A 17,146-nucleotide genomic window follows, 5' to 3' on the forward strand; every position below is an offset into this window, starting at 1 on the left:
ATTCTATTATTATGACATCCTGGTGCAGATTCTGGTACACTGCTCCAATGGTATATAGGGGCCACAGTTTTGCCACAAGATGCTGTATGAAAATAAGTGAGATTACATATGTGTTCCAGAGATATTTTTAATGTTACAGGGTTATTAAAATCAGATGTTGCTTTTCTTCAGGGAATAGTATAAGTTTATCTTGTGCATTTTGTATTTACATAAAACTGGATTCTACATGTAAGTAAAAAAGATTTGAATGCTGTACATAAAAAATTTTCGTTGCTTACTTTTGCTGCCACCAGATGTCGCTGTGTTTATAAATAACTGATGGTCCATCTGTTCTCTTCTCTTTTCAGCTTTTTTCCCCTTTTGACTTAATCAAGTATGATTTTAAAAAAGATGAACCCATTAGAAATAGGCATGGTTGGTGTGAGAAGGTTAAGAAAGGTAAGCATTCATTATAACAGGATGCATCCAGCCTATAAAAAAACTTACATTTAAAAAAAAAAATGAACTGTTATTGTGTTACAAGTGATAAAGCGCCAACATCAGCTAATAATAACGTATAACAATGTGTGCCTACAAAATCAGTAGGTTTAATGACATTTTTAAGCATGTGAGGCTTTAGAAGCACAATCTTTTAATGGTAGACAAATGCCTAAGGACAAAAACACAAATAGGGAAAAGATAGACTTTCCTTTCTGCTTGAAATTTCAAAATTTATCAGAATGAAAACCTTTCTAAGTGTTAGAATTTTCCAGACAATGAAATTCTGAGTTTTGACAAGTTTTAACTGTATCCTGGAAAGTAGTGGCTCTGAAAAGATTTTAAGATTCACTGTGGACAAGCAATTCCATGTGAGCTCTCAGTGCGATGCTGTGGCAAAAACGGCTAATGCAATCCTTGGCTATATAAATAGTAGAGCAGTGAGTAGGATTAGGGACATGATTTTACCTCTGTATAAGTGATTGATAAGACATACTGTATACAGTTCAGGTTTCCATATTTTAAAAAGCATATTGTAAAATTGGAGAGGGTACAAAAAATAATTAGAGGGCTGGAAAAAATGCCTTACTGTGAAAAACTAAAAGAGCTCATTCTGTTTAGCTTATCAGAAAGATTGAGAGACTACTTGGTACATGTATAAGGAGAATGCTTTCTGGATGTTATGCATTAACCAAACAAAAGGTATAGGACTCAGTACAGGGGTAACTGGGTAAAATTAATGGTCTATGATATAAAAGAGGTTAGACTAGATGTTCTAGTAGTCCCTTCTGACCTTAAACTTTATGAATCTAAGAAAAGCACGGCAAAACCCTGTTATATAGTCTTTTTATGCCTTCTCCAGGATTTGGTCCTAAACTCTTTGTAATGCTTGCCATCCCTTTTGTGTATATTTTTTATTGGAGTACTTTTCTCCGCTAGAACAATGTAACCCTCTGGTTTTACTGTTCAGAAAATGCTTAAATAAACATGAGACCCTACAATTAAAGCTTGTGTGTGGGGGTAACCCCAGAATGCTCAGGGACACAACCAACCATTCCAGGAATGCGCTGTATACTTTGTGTTTCGAACTAGTAGTCCATAGAAGTATTCCACCCATGCATTCTATGTGCAACAAGCAGACTTATTTCCTCCTCTCCTAACTTGTTTGGTATTTTCTGAAAATAGATTTGGTTAACTTTCATAAGTTAACTGGCAAAGAAAGAAAACTGATTCTGTATAAATATAATCCACTTTACTTTTCTGGCTTCAGTGAAAACTGCTGGAGAGCTCAGTACTCTTCAAAATCAGGCTATTTAAATATGGATTTAATACCTAGCTTTAGACACACATTTTTTCAAATCTTGGGTATTTTATTTTGAGTATTAAAAGGAAACTAATGCTGACAATTACAATTCAGTAAGATATGTGAGGTCTAATCTTTCTTGGCAGGTGCACTTTGGTAAGTGATATCCCTAAAAAAGAGCAGAGCCTGATCCTCCACTGCCTTGCATCTTGTGTAGTGGTATTTATCCTGTAAACAGTTAATTGGGATACAAGGGAAGGTCCTCACCTGGATCAGTAACTGGTTAAAATATACAAAACAAAGGGTAGGAATAAATTGTCAGTTTTCAGAATGGACAGAGGTAAATAGTGGTGTCCCCTAGGGAGCTGTACTGGTGCCAGTGCTGTTCAACATATCCATAAATGATCTGGAAAAAGGGGTAAACAGTGAGGTGGCAAAATTCGCAGATGATAGAAAACTACTCAAGATAGTTAAGTCCAAAGCACACTGCGAAGAGTTACAAACGGAACTCACAAAACGGTGTGACTCAGCAACAAAATGACAAATTAAATTAAATGTTGATAAATGCAGAGTAATGCATATTGGAAAACATAATCCCAACTATAGATATAAAATGATGGGGTCTAAATTAACTGTTATCACTCAAGAAAGAAATCTTGGAGTCATTGTGGATAGTTCTCTGAAAACAGCCACTCTGTGTCCAGCAGCAGTCAGAAAAGCAAACAGAACTTGGGGAATCATTAGGAAAGGGGATAATGATGATACAGAAAATATGATATTGCCTCTATATAAATCCTTGGTATACCCACACCTTGAATTCTGTGTGCAGATCTGGTCGCCCCATGTCAAAAAAGATATATTGGAATTGGAAAAGGTACAGAGAAACAAAAATGATTAGGGCTATAGAAAAGCTTCTGTATGAGGAGAGAGAAAGAAGATTGGGACTTTTCAGCTTGGAAAAGAGATGACTAGAGGTCTATAAAAATAATAATATATGGAGATACACCTATCTCATAGAGCTGGAAATGTCATTGAGTCTATTCCCCTGCCTTCACTAGCAGGACCAAGTATTGATTTTGCCCCAGATCCCTAAGTGGCCCCCTCAAGGATTGAACTCACAACCCTGGGTTTAGTAGGCCAATGCTCAAACCACTGAGCTATCCCTCCCCCAAGATCATGACTGTTGAGGAGAAAGCAAAAAAGGAAGTATTATTTACTTCTCCTCATAACACAAGAACTAGGGGTGGTCACCAAATGAAATTAACAGGAAGGAGGTTTAAAATGAACAAAAGGAAGTATTTCTTCCACAGGTTGATTGTGCGTTGTGTGAACTCTACATCAGAGGATGTTGTGAAGGCCAAAACTATAACAGGGTTCAAAATGGAACTAGATAAGTCCATGGAGGGTAGGTCTATCAATGGCTATTATCCAGGATGGACAGGGGGGCAAAATCATGCTCGGAAGTGTCCCTAGCCTCTGTTTGCCAGAAGCTGGGAATGGGCAACAGGGGATGGATCACCTGGTTGTCTGTTCTATTCATTCCCTCTGAAGCACCTGGCATTGGCTGCTGTTGGAAGGATACTGGGCTAGATGGACCATTGTTCTGATCCAGTATGGCCATTCTTATGATCTTATGTAATGTAAAACACTATCTTTCCTATTTGTCAGCAGTTTATACATACTTTGGACAATTGCAAAGGACTACAGAAGGTGCAAGGCAGTAGAGCAGAAGACACACTATTGTTTTTTGGTCCCATAGAACAATTCCACCATGTTGAGTTGGGTATATAATATCTTAATATTGTAAGTGTAGGATATGTAGTCAATTAACATTAATGTAAACATTAACTATCCTGTGATACCTTACATCACTGTTCACCTTAACTTTTCACTATAGGTGAGGCTGGTCTTCTCATTTCCAAAGTGAATGCAAAGAATCCCTTCTTTGGCTATGCTGGGAGTAAGAAACATACGGAAAAGAAATTACTCTGCGAGGTGTTTAAGAAGGGAGACATTTATTTTAATACAGGGGATCTGATGGTTCAAGACCAAGAGAATTTTCTTTACTTTTGGGACAGGATCGGGGATACTTACAGGTACTATCTCTATGTCCTTGTTAAAAAGCATTGGTGCATGGGATAGGATAATATTGCTTGACCTATTTTCCTCCTCTCCTCTCCTCTCTCCCAAGAGTCTCTGGTTCATATACATTCTTGAAGTATATAGCAGTGCTAGTGTTTAATTTTGTGAGCAGCATGCAACCATACCTAACTTCATTTTGTGGCAGGTTTTCATTCAAAGTCCCTCGTGATCCTTCTCATGAGCATTCTAGCAAATGGTGTCTTTGTTGCAGGGCAAGGAGACTTGGCACACTGAAGTGGAGAAATGTATCAAACACAGTAGATGTCTACATTTGGTAGATTTAGCTGAATATAAATTATGAAAACACTTTATTTCAGATTAGGATAGGATTTACTTGTTTTCATTTATTTATTTATTTTTAAATGCAGCTGTTTTAACAAAGCGTACTCTTATGGTGATCAGAGCATCACACTGACTGGACATGCTAGAACAAATGTAAGGTATATTTAGTCCAGTGTATTCATAATTCCTATTAAAGGTAATATTACTATTATTAATTTGTATTATTACAGTGTCTAGGAGCCCCAGTCTTGGATCATGACCCCATTGTGCTGGGTCCTGTACAAACACAATGGAGTCAAGGCCCATGACTGGGGCTCCTAGGCACAATAAAAAGATGAATTATTAATTATTATTTATTATTAATAATAATGTTACCTTCCCCCAAAGAGCTTACATCATCCATCAAGAGTACAGTATGCTCATATGTTTTCATTTGGGTACCGTGTTTTTTTTTCTCCACTCCTCACTCCATTTAGATGGAAAGGAGAGAATGTTGCAACCACTGAAGTTTCTGATGTCATTGGTATGTTGGACTTCATACAGGAAGCCAATGTATATGGTGTTCCTGTGCCAGGTAAGACCCTGTTATCTCTGGAGGTTTTTCCGTAAAGTCATGCTGCTGTTCCTCATAACGCTTATATTTTGCTTTAAAAGTTATGCAATCACTTTTAATTAACTTGGCTATTTAATATTCAGCTCTCTAAAAAGCTCTTAAGAATAGCTCAGATAACAAAAGCTTGTGGATCAGCCATTTAACCCTGTACTTTGATGTATGTGAAATATGAGAGAGACAATATGATGTTGTATTGTTATAAAGGTTATTTTGCCATGAATTTGGGACTACTGCATAACTTGAATTAATCCTCCAAGCATCATTAATATGGCATCTGGGAAACCCAAATATTTGTATGGAAAAATAGAAACATTTCAGCAGAGTAAGGAAGCAAAAAACTTTTAACCACTTAAATTAAAATATATATTCATATATTAAACTAAGCATTTGAGCTAGTTTGATTTCACTTTTTAACACAGTCCAGTAAACTAGCTCTGAGGGAGAATTTCCCTGGGAACCTAAAAAGAAATGAATGAAATATGTAAAACAGTATGATAATATGAAACAAAAATAAAAGTTTGCCAAAAATAGTCTGGGCCTGATTTCCATTTATGCTAAAGCCTCTTTACCCTCCACTGGGAGGGTAAAGGGGTTTGAAAGTAGGTGCAAGTTTAATTTACTTGCACTTTAAAGCCCCTTTAACCTGAAAGGTAAAGGAGCCTTACTATAACTGAGAATCAGGACTACTGTGTCTACAGTGGTCTCCATTATATATTCAACACTGGCCAACAAATAGCACAACTTTTACCTAAATTTAAAAAAGGAATAATTGCAATATCTCACATGCCACTGTGGGGCAACTTTTGGCAAATACTGAATTTTTAATGGCAGCCACCCTCTGTGTATTAAAAGTAAGAAACTACATAATTGCAGGGTGATATAAAAGGGTTTATTGTTATGACTTTAGGGTGGCTGCTTTACTCCAGAGTGGCAGAGGCACTCATCTGGAATAGCTTGCGTAACCTATAAGTGGCTAATAAGGAAGGCTAAGATTTTTTCACAGATATTTTTAGTAAGTCACGGACAGGTCACAGGCAAAAACGAAAAATTCACGGAAGCCGTGACCTATCCCTGACCTATCCCTGACTTTTATCTGGGACAAAATGGGGATCTCCAGGTCCCAGCACTGCCTGAAGCAGGGCAGCTGTGCAGGGGCTAAGAGTCGCTTGCAGCAGGTAGGGGTGGGGGGGTACCCCTGCTGCCTGCAATTCTGGGAGTTCTCTCACTGCCTGTGGTGGCTGGGAGCTGTGGGGCACCTCTGCCTCCCATGGCAGCAGGGAACTGCGGGGTACCCCTGCTGCCCGCAGCTCCAGGGGTTGTGACAGCCAGGAGCTGGGGGTTCCCCTACCACTGGCAGCGGCCAGGAGCTCAGGGACCTGCCAGAGGCAGCAGAGGTACCCTGCAGCTCCATGCCCCCTACAGGCGGTGGACTGAAATCACAGAGGTCACTGGAAGTCATGGATTCCCTGACTAAATCATAGCCCTACTAATAAGTAATGCAGTCATCCTAAATAGAAAACTATTCCAAAAAGTTCTAGAAACCTAAGTTGTATAGTTATAACTTTTCTTTTCCTCCAGACTTGACAGTTATTCTCAGACATTCCTATAATAATTTCCCCCATAAAATTTGTGACAAAATGTATGATATGGTGATGAAGTATAAGGAGACTGCCTACATAACTCACTTATGGTTTTGGTACATAAGACTAATGCAGTCATTCCACATTTATTCCAGTTAGGCTTTTATGTCATTTTGTGTGTATATTTTATGGTTTGATTGAAACATAAATAATACTACATTCTTATTTGGACAAATTTTCAGAGGGGAGGGACAGCTCAGTGGTTTGAACATTGGCCTGTTAAACCCAGGTTTGTGAGTTCAGTCCTTGAGGGGGCCATTTAGGGATCTCTGGCAAAAATCTGTCAGGGACAATACTTGTTCCTGCTGTGAAGACAGGGGACTGCACTCAATGACCTTTCAAGGTCCCCTCCAGTTCTATGAGATAGATATACCTCCATATTAAAAAAATAACATATGGTTTTTAAAGTCAGGTTATACTAAAATTGGAAATTTCCAAATTATGTAGCATGTACCTAATTTTCAACTTTTTTTCACAGATCATGAAGGAAAAGCAGGAATGGTCTCTGTTATTTTGAAGCCCAATAAATCATTAGATTTGGAACAAATGTATGAACAAGTTGTGACATATCTACCAGGTTATGCTTGCCCGCTATTTTTAAGACTCCAGGTAATTTACATTTATTGTGCGGTACACTTAAATATCCACATGTGAACAGAACACTGACAAAGATCATAAAAGGCAATATGGTGGGTTGAAGGGAAGGTATCTGATGGTGTATTGCACAGATTAATGATATGACCAGTCCTATTTACCATCTGCATTTATGATCTAAAAGGGGGAATTACACAGCATAGTAATGGAATTTGCACATTATGCTAAACTGGGAGGAGTCATGTACAGCTCTGAGGACAGAGATAATACAAAGAGATTTAGAGAGATTAGAAATATGGACACAGAATAACAAATTATATTCAGATTAGTAAATGGTACCTAATTCATCTGAGGAAAATAACCTGAAATCTATATAGTTAATGGGAGAGAGAGAGCTGGGAAGAAGTAATGCTGAAAGAGAAGGGGTGATAGTGGACAGCGAACTAGACATGCATTTGCAAAGTGACATAGCCACAAAAATGCCAAGGTATCATGTATTGGAGCAGAGTTAACAGACCTTCTCTATATGGCTCTGATGCTCCTGTACCCGGAATAGTGTATTTAATTCTGAGCACATATTACCAGAGAGAGTTTGACAAATTGAAGGGAGTTGAGAGGAACATCATAATCATTATCAGGAGGCTGGAGGAAAGGTTAAGAGCAAACTGTGTATTGTTTGTTTAAGCAACAGTAAAGGTGCAAGAGGTAATGCTACACATTTCTGAAGGGTGTTAATAGCAAGGGGAGAGAGGAATTATGTATTGTTCTAAATGGGGAGTTATAAATGGGAGTAGCAGGATGAAACTGAGAAAAGCAAACTAGGCTAAATAGGGAGGAAAAAAATTGGGCTGCAAATTTGGCATCACAGTGTGAGCCAAACTTACACTTCAGTCAAATAGGTAGGTGTCCATGCAGACAAGAGAAAAAGCATTAAATATTTCCACTTAACCTTAAATAACTTCCTTTCTCCCCTAGGAAACAATGGAAATGACAGGAACTTTCAAACAACAAAAATTTCGGTTGGTGAGAGAAGGCTTTAATCCATCTGCAATCACTGATCCACTTTATTTTTTATACAGTTCTAAAAAATCTTATGTTCCATTAACCAAAGAACTTCATGACAAGATCTTATCTGGGCAGCTGAAACTTTAATTAGTGTTAAATTAACAGACTTGTTAACTACTTTGTAAGAAGCAACAAGTGCACTAAGTAATATTTCTATGTAGTTTGTATTCTTGATATTTTGCAGCCATACCTTTTTGGATTCAGAAGTTTTACTACACCTTTCATTTTTGACCGTCACTGAACGCTAATAATTTTCTACCTCCTGAAACACCAAATAGTTATATTACTTATAAAACATGTTTAAAATACATCATCTTTGTGATATAGAATCATAGAATATCAGGGTTGGAAGGGACCTCAGGAGATCATCTAGTCCAACCCACTGCTCAAAGCAGGACCAATATCCAGACATGTTTTTGCTCCAGATCCCTGAATGGCCCCCTGAAGGATTGAAGTCATAAGCCTGGGTTTAGTAGGCCAATGCTCAAACCACTGAGCTATCCCTCCCCTATGTCTTGAACATTTTTCTATATCAGACATGAATGAGTGATATTTACAGAAAAATAATATACACAGAAATAAATTATATTGGAAAAATATACTAGTGTTAGTACTGTTGCTTGAGACTAACATCTATTTTACTGTAGTTAATAGTTTTCCTGTACATTTCATAAAGCCTAATGATTATTTATAAAATGATAATATTAAAAAGGAACTGAAGAAAGGTAGGGAGAGAAACACAACAAACTATAATTTTCCTGCTCTATGAAAACATTGACTTAAACTGCTTAGGTTCAATACATGGAAAGCATACAGTGTACATTGTTTTTATCTCCTTCCTTCATGGCATCTGGATCTTGGTTCTGTCCTCATCTGATTCCTAATCCACTTACATTCTGCATCATATTTAAATTCCTTGTCCACACCTGAGATGCAAGTTTACTGCTCTAAGGGCCCAGTCCAAAGCCGTTGAAGGCAATGGTGATTGCTCTGGCTTTTTCCATTCACTTCTATACATGGGGGAACTATCCCCCTTCCTGACCTTGTTTTCCATAATCCAATCTTAAATGCACACACTCCTAGAGGCCTACAAATCATAATGCTCCCTTCAAAGCAACATTAACAATATAAATAAGAAGAGAGTTGGACACCAAAAAACGCTCTTTACAAAACATGGAACTAATGAAATGTGTGGCAGCATCACTGCTCAACAGCATGTCTTTTTGTTGCAGTCTGGTCCCTTTCCTTCATTTGTACCTTTTCTCTTTAGATTGTAAACTCCTGAGGGAAGAGTATAGTGTCTTGTAAACCAGCTAGCACATTTTTGGCATTGGATAAAAAATATCCATGCATTGATGTGCATAGTCCTGATCTGTTGGGTAGTGTCGCTCAGATGTAGTTAGGACAAATGGATTGGAAGTCATTGCCAGCTAATGGCAAAAATTGTTCTTAAGACATATATATGTCTTATATAGAGGACATATATATGTCTTAAGAACAATTTATATATATATATATATATAAAACAAGAATATTAGCTCTTCAAAAGATTCATTTTAATTAACCAGCGGGTGCCTTGTTTTCTTAATGACTGATTGGGATTATTATTTATAGGTATTTTAAAATTCTAAACATACATGCTAAAACACTGTTCTTAAGAGTTTTAAAATAAAGTGTAAAAGTTAAAATAAGTTGTATTTGTGTCAGTCTGATTTGGGATTAATGACAAAGTTTTGTTCTGGGATTGGTTACATTGTGGTCCTCATAGAGGACAGATTGCTGGATTAAAAAATATATTAGGTTAGATTGTCTCCTCTCCTGAACAATCCTCTTATGCCAAATTTCTCCAATTAGTCCCCCAATCAGATGTGATATTTACAGACTTTTATAGAAATTGAGTATTCTACTCTCATTGTTCAAAATATAGTGATGCTGCTGCTGCTATTCAGCACTGGACACATCATCTCTTTATCCAGTATGATTATAGCACAAAGATCTCCTGAAAGTAGTAGTCTAAAATGTATTACTTACAATTTACATCTTCTACTTTTATTTTTAAAAATTGACTTTAGAAGTCTATTGAAGTTGTGTTATTAATGTTTATACTAGAATATACAGTACAAATACTGTTTGAGATCAGGATGTTCACTGCTATTGGCCTTTAAATATTGGTTTAATCTTTGCCCTTTTGCAGTCCTTTTTCAGAATGCAAATTTGATTTGGACCTTTAAAAAAAAAAAAAAAAGGTCCCAGCATGAACGAACACTACCTGACATGCTCCAGCAACTCTCAGGGCTGATTTATCCTTGTCATAAAGAAGGCTGCTTTAACTTAGGCTGGCTAGCAACAGCCTTCAAGGGCTGTCTGTTAGCTGTGATCACCAGAGAACAATAGAATTTCAGCAAAAGTCATGCATTACATAAACCAATTTGCTATGTAGAAGATCTTATTGGCTCAACAAAGGTTTAGATTGTGGTTCTGGCTACTCAGCCAGCCAGAGGAGTGGCTGAATTAACACTGCCGGGAGAGTGACTCCAGGCAGACATGGTAGGGCATGTTCTGGGTGCGCTATATTACCCTTTGCCCCTAACAAAACAAATGGGCAGGGATTGTGCACAGCTATGGTGGAACAGGTTGGGTACAAGAAAAGAGAGCTACAGCAAAGTACTCCTGACCCTACCCTACAGCAAGAGGCCTCTCTGAGATGCAATACCACCCTGAGTTTCTCCTAGGATGGTGCAATTTACATATTCCCCCTTACTCTTCTTTACACAAGAAACTTTTACCAGGATAATATCGGTTAGAGGCATGATTCTTTACAACATTTTTATAACTGCAAGAGCTTTAGTGTAAATACATTTAAACTGTCAAAAATGTCCTTATGCCACTTTATTTTGTTTGGGGAACTGAGTTATTTTGCCACAATGAACCATGTCTCCACTGGGGAGTGGGGGTGCTGATATAGCTGTCTCAGTATAGCTATAGTGGGAAAGCCGTTCTAGCGTAGACCTGCTGTCTAGGCTCAGCCTAGTGACTCAATCTAAGCCAAAAGGGGAAAAAAAAATCTTAAATTCAGTGTTGAGTTCAGACAATATTTTAAGCACATTTTGCAAATAGGTGATTGAATGCCTTGATGCATATTATCTGAATTCTAATATTGAAAGGGTTCTGAATAATTATGCTCTTTAATTCAAAATGACCTGTTGTGTGCAGATACTCACAGTTTTCTAAAAGATCAGTGATCCTTCAAACACAACTCTAAGTGTTTACTGTGTTCAAGGAAACAAGTTTGTTTTTAAAGTCTTTAAAAAAAAAAGGCTTTGCTAAGCTTTCCATTTGATATATGGCCGGATAATACATTTTAGTATACAGCTGTATTTCATAATGGAACTTATGCATTTGTGACAGAGGCTAATGAGATTACTGTGTGTATAATAGAAATGTAAGTGGACAAACTATTTGTATTGGTTTCCAGATCAGACACCCTTTGATTAATTTCACTGATGCAGGATATGTTTATAATCAGTGCTGACATTTTTTATGTTTACATCAGTCAAGTCAATAGTTTACAGGAAGTATACATTCAAAACACAGATCTGAGTTTTGAAAGTGGAGCATTTCATGTCCTATTAAATGAACAGATGACAGATGTTTAAGAGAAATACATTTTTCTGATTGCAGTTACTCAGCCTAAGTAAAGATATTTGTTAGTGATGATGAGGATGTTTTTATATAGTTTTGGGTTTGCATTCCAACTGGTGGGTGATGGATATGTGAGGCTACAACTGGCCTCTTCCTCACCCCCCCAAAACCCCACACAATTTTAATAGAAGCATAGAAATATAGAGCTGGAAGTGATCTTGAAACGTTGTGAAGTCCAACCTCCTGTGTTGAGGATGGAACAAGTAAATCTAGACCATCTCTGACAAGTGATTGTACAACCTGTGCTTGAAAAGCCTTCAATGCTGGGGATTCCACTGCCTCTCAGGGTAACTATTGCAGTGCTTAACTACCCTTAGAGTAGAAAGTCTGTCCTATTATCTAACCTAAATCTCCCTTACAGCAGATTAAGTCCATTACTTCTTAGTCTGCTTTCAGTGGGCCTGGAGAACAATTGATCACCATCTTCTTCATAACAGTCCTTAACATACTTGAAGACTTATTATCAGCCCCCCCCCCTCTGTTTTCTTTTTCTCAAGATAAACATGCCCTTTAACGTTTCCTCCTAGGTTATATTGTCTAAACTGATCATTTTTGTTGCTTTCCTCCAGACTCTTTCCAATTTGTTCACATCTTTCCTAAAGTGCCCAGAATTGAACACAATACTTCAGCTGAGGCCTCACCACTGCCAAAAGAGAGAGAGAAAATTACCTCCTGTGTCTGACATACAACACTTCTCTGAATACACCCATAATGATATTAGTCAATTTTGCAACTGTATCGCATTGATGACTCATATTCAGTTTGTGATCCACTATAGTCCCCAAATTCTTTTCAGCAGTGCTACCACTTAGTCCCCATTTAGTAGTTGTACATTTAACTTTTTCTTCCTAAGTGAAGTACTTTGCACTTGTCTTTACTGAATTTCATCTTATTGGTTTCAGACCAATTCTCTAATTTGTTATGGTCATTTTATATTCTAATCCTGTCCTCCAAAGTGCTTACAACCCCTCCTAGCTTGTTGTCATCTCCAAATTTTACAAGCATACTCTCCACTCTATTATCCAAGACATTAATGAAATGTTAAATGGTATTGGACTCTGGACTGACTCCTGTGTGTCCCCACTAGATACACCCTGCCAGTTTGATGGCAAACTTGTTGAGAACAGTTTTTCAAACAATTGTGCCCCTACCTTATAGTATTTTGATCTAGACCCTATTTCCCTAGTTTGCTTATGTGAATGTTGTATGGGATTGTGTCAAAAGCCTTATTAAAATCAAGATATATCATGTCTACTGTTTCTGTTCTATCTACTATGATGGTAACCCAATCAAAGAAGGAAATTAGGGTGGTTTGGCATGATTTCTTCTTGTTAAATCCATGCTGGCTATTCCTAGGTGGCATCCAGAACTGAGGACAGTACTCCAACTGAGACCTTACCTGTGCCAAATAGAGCAGGACAATTATGTCCCACATCTTACATACCACGCTCCTGTTAAATTACCCCCAAAAGGCATTAGCCTTTTTTGCAACTGCATCACATTGTTGACTCATATTCAATTTGTGATCCACTATAATCCCCAGATCCTTTTCAGCACTATTACTGCCTAGCCCCATTTTTGTAGTTGTGCATTTAATTTTTCCTTCCTAGGCGTAGTATTTCATACATACATTACTAAATTTCATCTTGTTGATTTCAGACCAATTCACTGATTGGTCAAGGCCATTTGGAATTCTAATCCAGTCCTCCAAAGTGCTTGCCACTCTCCCAGCTTGGTGTCATCAACAGTTTTTGTAAGCATACTTTCCACTCAGTTTTCCATGTCATTAATGAAAATATTGACTACTACCAGTCACAGAACAGGCCCCCTCTAGAACCTCACTAAATACATCATCTCATTTGACAGCAAACCATTGATAACCACTTTCTGAGAATGGTCTTTCAACCAGTTATGTACCCATTTCATAGTCATTTCATCTAGACCACATTTGTTTGCTTATGATGGTAGATTGTGCATGACATCTCTAATCCAAAGATAAACAGAAAGACAGTATTGTTTTATAAAACTATTTGTAATCCTACATTTTGTCAGCAAGAAGGCCAGTGGTATAAATTTAGCTGATTCTTTTTCCATTAGAGTAATAATCAAGGCTAGGAGATAATCTGATAGATGTCCTGTTCATACATGAAAGCACTGTAATAATGTTTTGTTTCTGGGATCATGTACATCTAGAAAATCATATTTCATCATAAAATGAAAAAAAAAACCCTCATCCTTTTTAAATGTGGTGCCTATGCCCCTATTTCCATTGTGCAAGGCATATCCAATTTGTCTGAAGAGAAGGTTTCACGTCATATGAAAATATCTGTAATCTGTCATTAATGGAATGTTTTTGTTGGGATATTCATGTTCAAGATAATAGGACTGACTCACCATTGCTTCACTGCCATTTTACATTTTACATGAGCACAACTGCATTAGAGTGGAGAATCAGGCCCTGTTATGCTATTCAGGTACAAACTTGAAAGAGTCGGAGTCTGGGGATTGTAGCCATTCTAGTTCTTGTGTATTTATTTCAAAAACCTTTCTGCTTCTTATATGATATTTAAAAATGAAACTTAATTAGCAAAATTTTAATCTTTTTGGTTTTATCATTAGTATGTAAGCCAAAGTATTACAGAAATAAGCACGGAACAGTATGCAGCTCATTAGGATATACCATAACATTAAATGAAAGCTCTGTTTTAAGTCATTGATTAGAAGATTTAATTTTCCTGATTGTTTTAGAACAATCAGAAAAGCATTAATCATAAGGAACATAATAAAACACCCAATTTATTCACATTGTGAGGTGCTTCAGAGTTTTGCTTTCTTCTCTAAATTCCAAACAATGTATTTTACTATTCCACTTGAACTATTTTCTGAGGATTATTGGACACAAGAAGGATTTTAGCCAGTCATCACCCAGAAAAGTCAAATGGACAGTACTGAAGTTTTTATTCACACAGCTGTTCTCACTCAGTTGAATTCAATGGAAATCAGATGAACAAGTGCAGATCTGCTGCGGAAAAAGAAGGCCCTCACTGGGAATTACACCAGGAATGGTTTTGGCCCTACATATCCAGTCACATCTCTCCATATTCACAAAAATGCAGTTCAATTATTTACTTCTTAGACCTGGCCTCATTTTATAACCTATCCTTGAACAATTAGTCATGCAACCCTTGCCCCCCCACTCCACCCAATAGTGGCATACTGAAAAGGCCAAGAAAGCCACAGCACAAAACTTTCAGAAAGGCAAGAAACAGTTTTATTTCTTGAGATGTGTTGATTCTTCTTTTGCCCTGAAATTAAGAAACAGTGTTCATTGCACTGGAGCATACTCACAATAAATAACTTTTGTAGTTTATCAAATGCTTCAGTTGCACTTGGGCGCATAATTGCAAAAGGAGATGGCTGCCACTCAGATCTCGCTACCATGAACATAATCTGTTACTTACACAGGTGTTCCATACCTGGATGGAATATAAGGCCACACATTCTGTTCTCCTACAATTTCAAATTTTCTCTGTGCTAGGCATCTTAACTCCTCTGCATTCTGTTTCTCCATTAAAAATAAAAGTAAATCCTATGAAAGAATCAGGCATGGAGTAAATCTTAATTTAATGCACACTCAGTCATGGATCAAGGATTTCACGAATTAAATCTATCAGTCTCAGGAGTAATGGAAACCTAAATCTTTGAATAGCTGCTAATGCAGATATTTGTCAGGCAGATGTTCCAAGTAAGAGAAATCAAGTTAAAAAACCTTTAAAGGAGCATTTGAGTTTGTAAATTACATCTGCAGGATAAAATATTAAAAACTGGCAAATTAAGAAATATAGAGTATTTGTCTTTAATTTTAAAAATAGATAAAAATGAGAATGGTCCCTGAGAATGGAGGAGCAGAAAGGAGAAATCTCTTCTTCTGAGCTCCATTTTTAATTTCTATAGTTTCTACAATGTTAATATTTGTTGATATTCATTATTCTCCATGACATATCAATTACAGCTGGAACCACTCTTTTTGATTTAGTTACTGTATGCCAAAAGGAAAAACAAAGGGACAAATTCTGATACTACTCTGATGGCCATGGTATACAAACAACAGAATAGCGCAACATTCCCTTTGACAACAATGGGAGTTTTGGTTGATTGAGGGCTACAAAGTTTGATTCAAAGTGACTTTTTATTATCAAAGTCCAAAAGCCAACTTGTTAGGCCTTATCAAATCTGCCATGCTAGGCTTCACATGTCATTTCCCCTTGTAGTTCCAGACAAGTCTGCTTTTTTGAAGTCCATTATTCTGCTGCTCTCACTCCTACCTTTCCTTAGAATCATGAAGTCTATCACTTCATGATCACTTTCACCCAAATTGACTTCCACCTTCAGATTGGTTAGAATCAAATCTAAAACGGCTGTTCCCCTGGGTTACTTCCTCCACTTTCTGAAACAGAAAGTTGTCTCCAGTACATTCCAAGAATTTGTTGGAAATGTTGTGTTTTGCTGTATTACTTTTTCAACAGATGTCTGTGTAGCTAAAGTTCCCAGTTGCTACCGGGTGTTGTATTTTGAATATTTCTGTTATTTGTTCTAGAAATGCCACCTCCTCCTCTTCCTGATTTGATGGCCTATAGTAGACCCCTATCCTGATGTCACCTATATTTTCCAACTTTTATCTTTCACTAGAGACTTTCAACTGGTCTTTCTCTCACTTTCTTCTGGACCTGAGAACAAGTTATATATTCTTGATGTATAATGCAACATCTCCTCCCTTTCTTCCATGCCTGTTCTTCCTCAACAAGCTGTACCTCTCTATACTAATATTCCAGTCATGAGATTTATCCCAACAAGTCTCTGTGATCTCGATTAAATCATAATTCAGTGTATGTATTAATACATCCAGTGTAGACATCTAAGATGCTGAACAGATTCCTACACTGATTTTCCTACTGTTGTTCCTAGGACCTTACCGTAATTTTCCATGCTTCCCCCCTGCCACCCCACAACATCTAACCCTCTGTTAAGGTTGCCTTTTTTATGCTTACCTGGTGGCATTTGTCGCTGCAACTTTTAAACTTTGTTTAAAGCTCTACTCACCAGGTTGGCAGGTCGATGCACAAATATGTTCTTCCTCTTCTTGGTCAGATGGATCCTATCTCTTTCCAGCAGTCCTCAGAACAATGTGTTCAGTTCCTAGGGTGATCAGGGATAATCTAAAGGTACAGACTGGAGACCGAGGACACTGTTCTTTCTTACTACACTGGGACAGGAATGGAAGACGATTGGGTGGAAGTGGTGTTCTTAGCCACTGCTTCCTACTTTCTG

At 37.4% G+C, this 17,146-nt stretch overlaps 1 protein-coding gene across 3 annotated transcripts in view; it reads left to right on the forward strand.

The window, feature by feature from the left end:
• The window catches only part of SLC27A6 (solute carrier family 27 member 6), a 54,047-nt gene extending 40,979 nt beyond the window's left edge, over window positions 1-13,068 (forward strand). For 2 of the 3 annotated variants that reach the window (XM_039545647.1, XM_039545648.1), the window contains exons 7-11: window positions 348-438; window positions 3,678-3,876; window positions 4,681-4,778; window positions 6,936-7,066; window positions 8,027-13,068. In XM_039545647.1, the coding sequence (XP_039401581.1) occupies window positions 348-438; window positions 3,678-3,876; window positions 4,681-4,778; window positions 6,936-7,066; window positions 8,027-8,203 (696 nt within the window). In that variant the 3' untranslated portion in view covers window positions 8,204-13,068. The remainder of the gene's footprint in view (window positions 1-347; window positions 439-3,677; window positions 3,877-4,680; window positions 4,779-6,935; window positions 7,067-8,026) is intronic. The other variant, XM_039545649.1, reaches the window with a different exon arrangement.
• The last annotated feature ends 4,078 nt before the right edge of the window (window positions 13,069-17,146 follow it).

This window comes from Mauremys reevesii, linkage group 6, assembly GCF_016161935.1.
Source record: "Mauremys reevesii isolate NIE-2019 linkage group 6, ASM1616193v1, whole genome shotgun sequence".
Classification (NCBI taxonomy): Eukaryota; Metazoa; Chordata; order Testudines; family Geoemydidae; genus Mauremys; species Mauremys reevesii.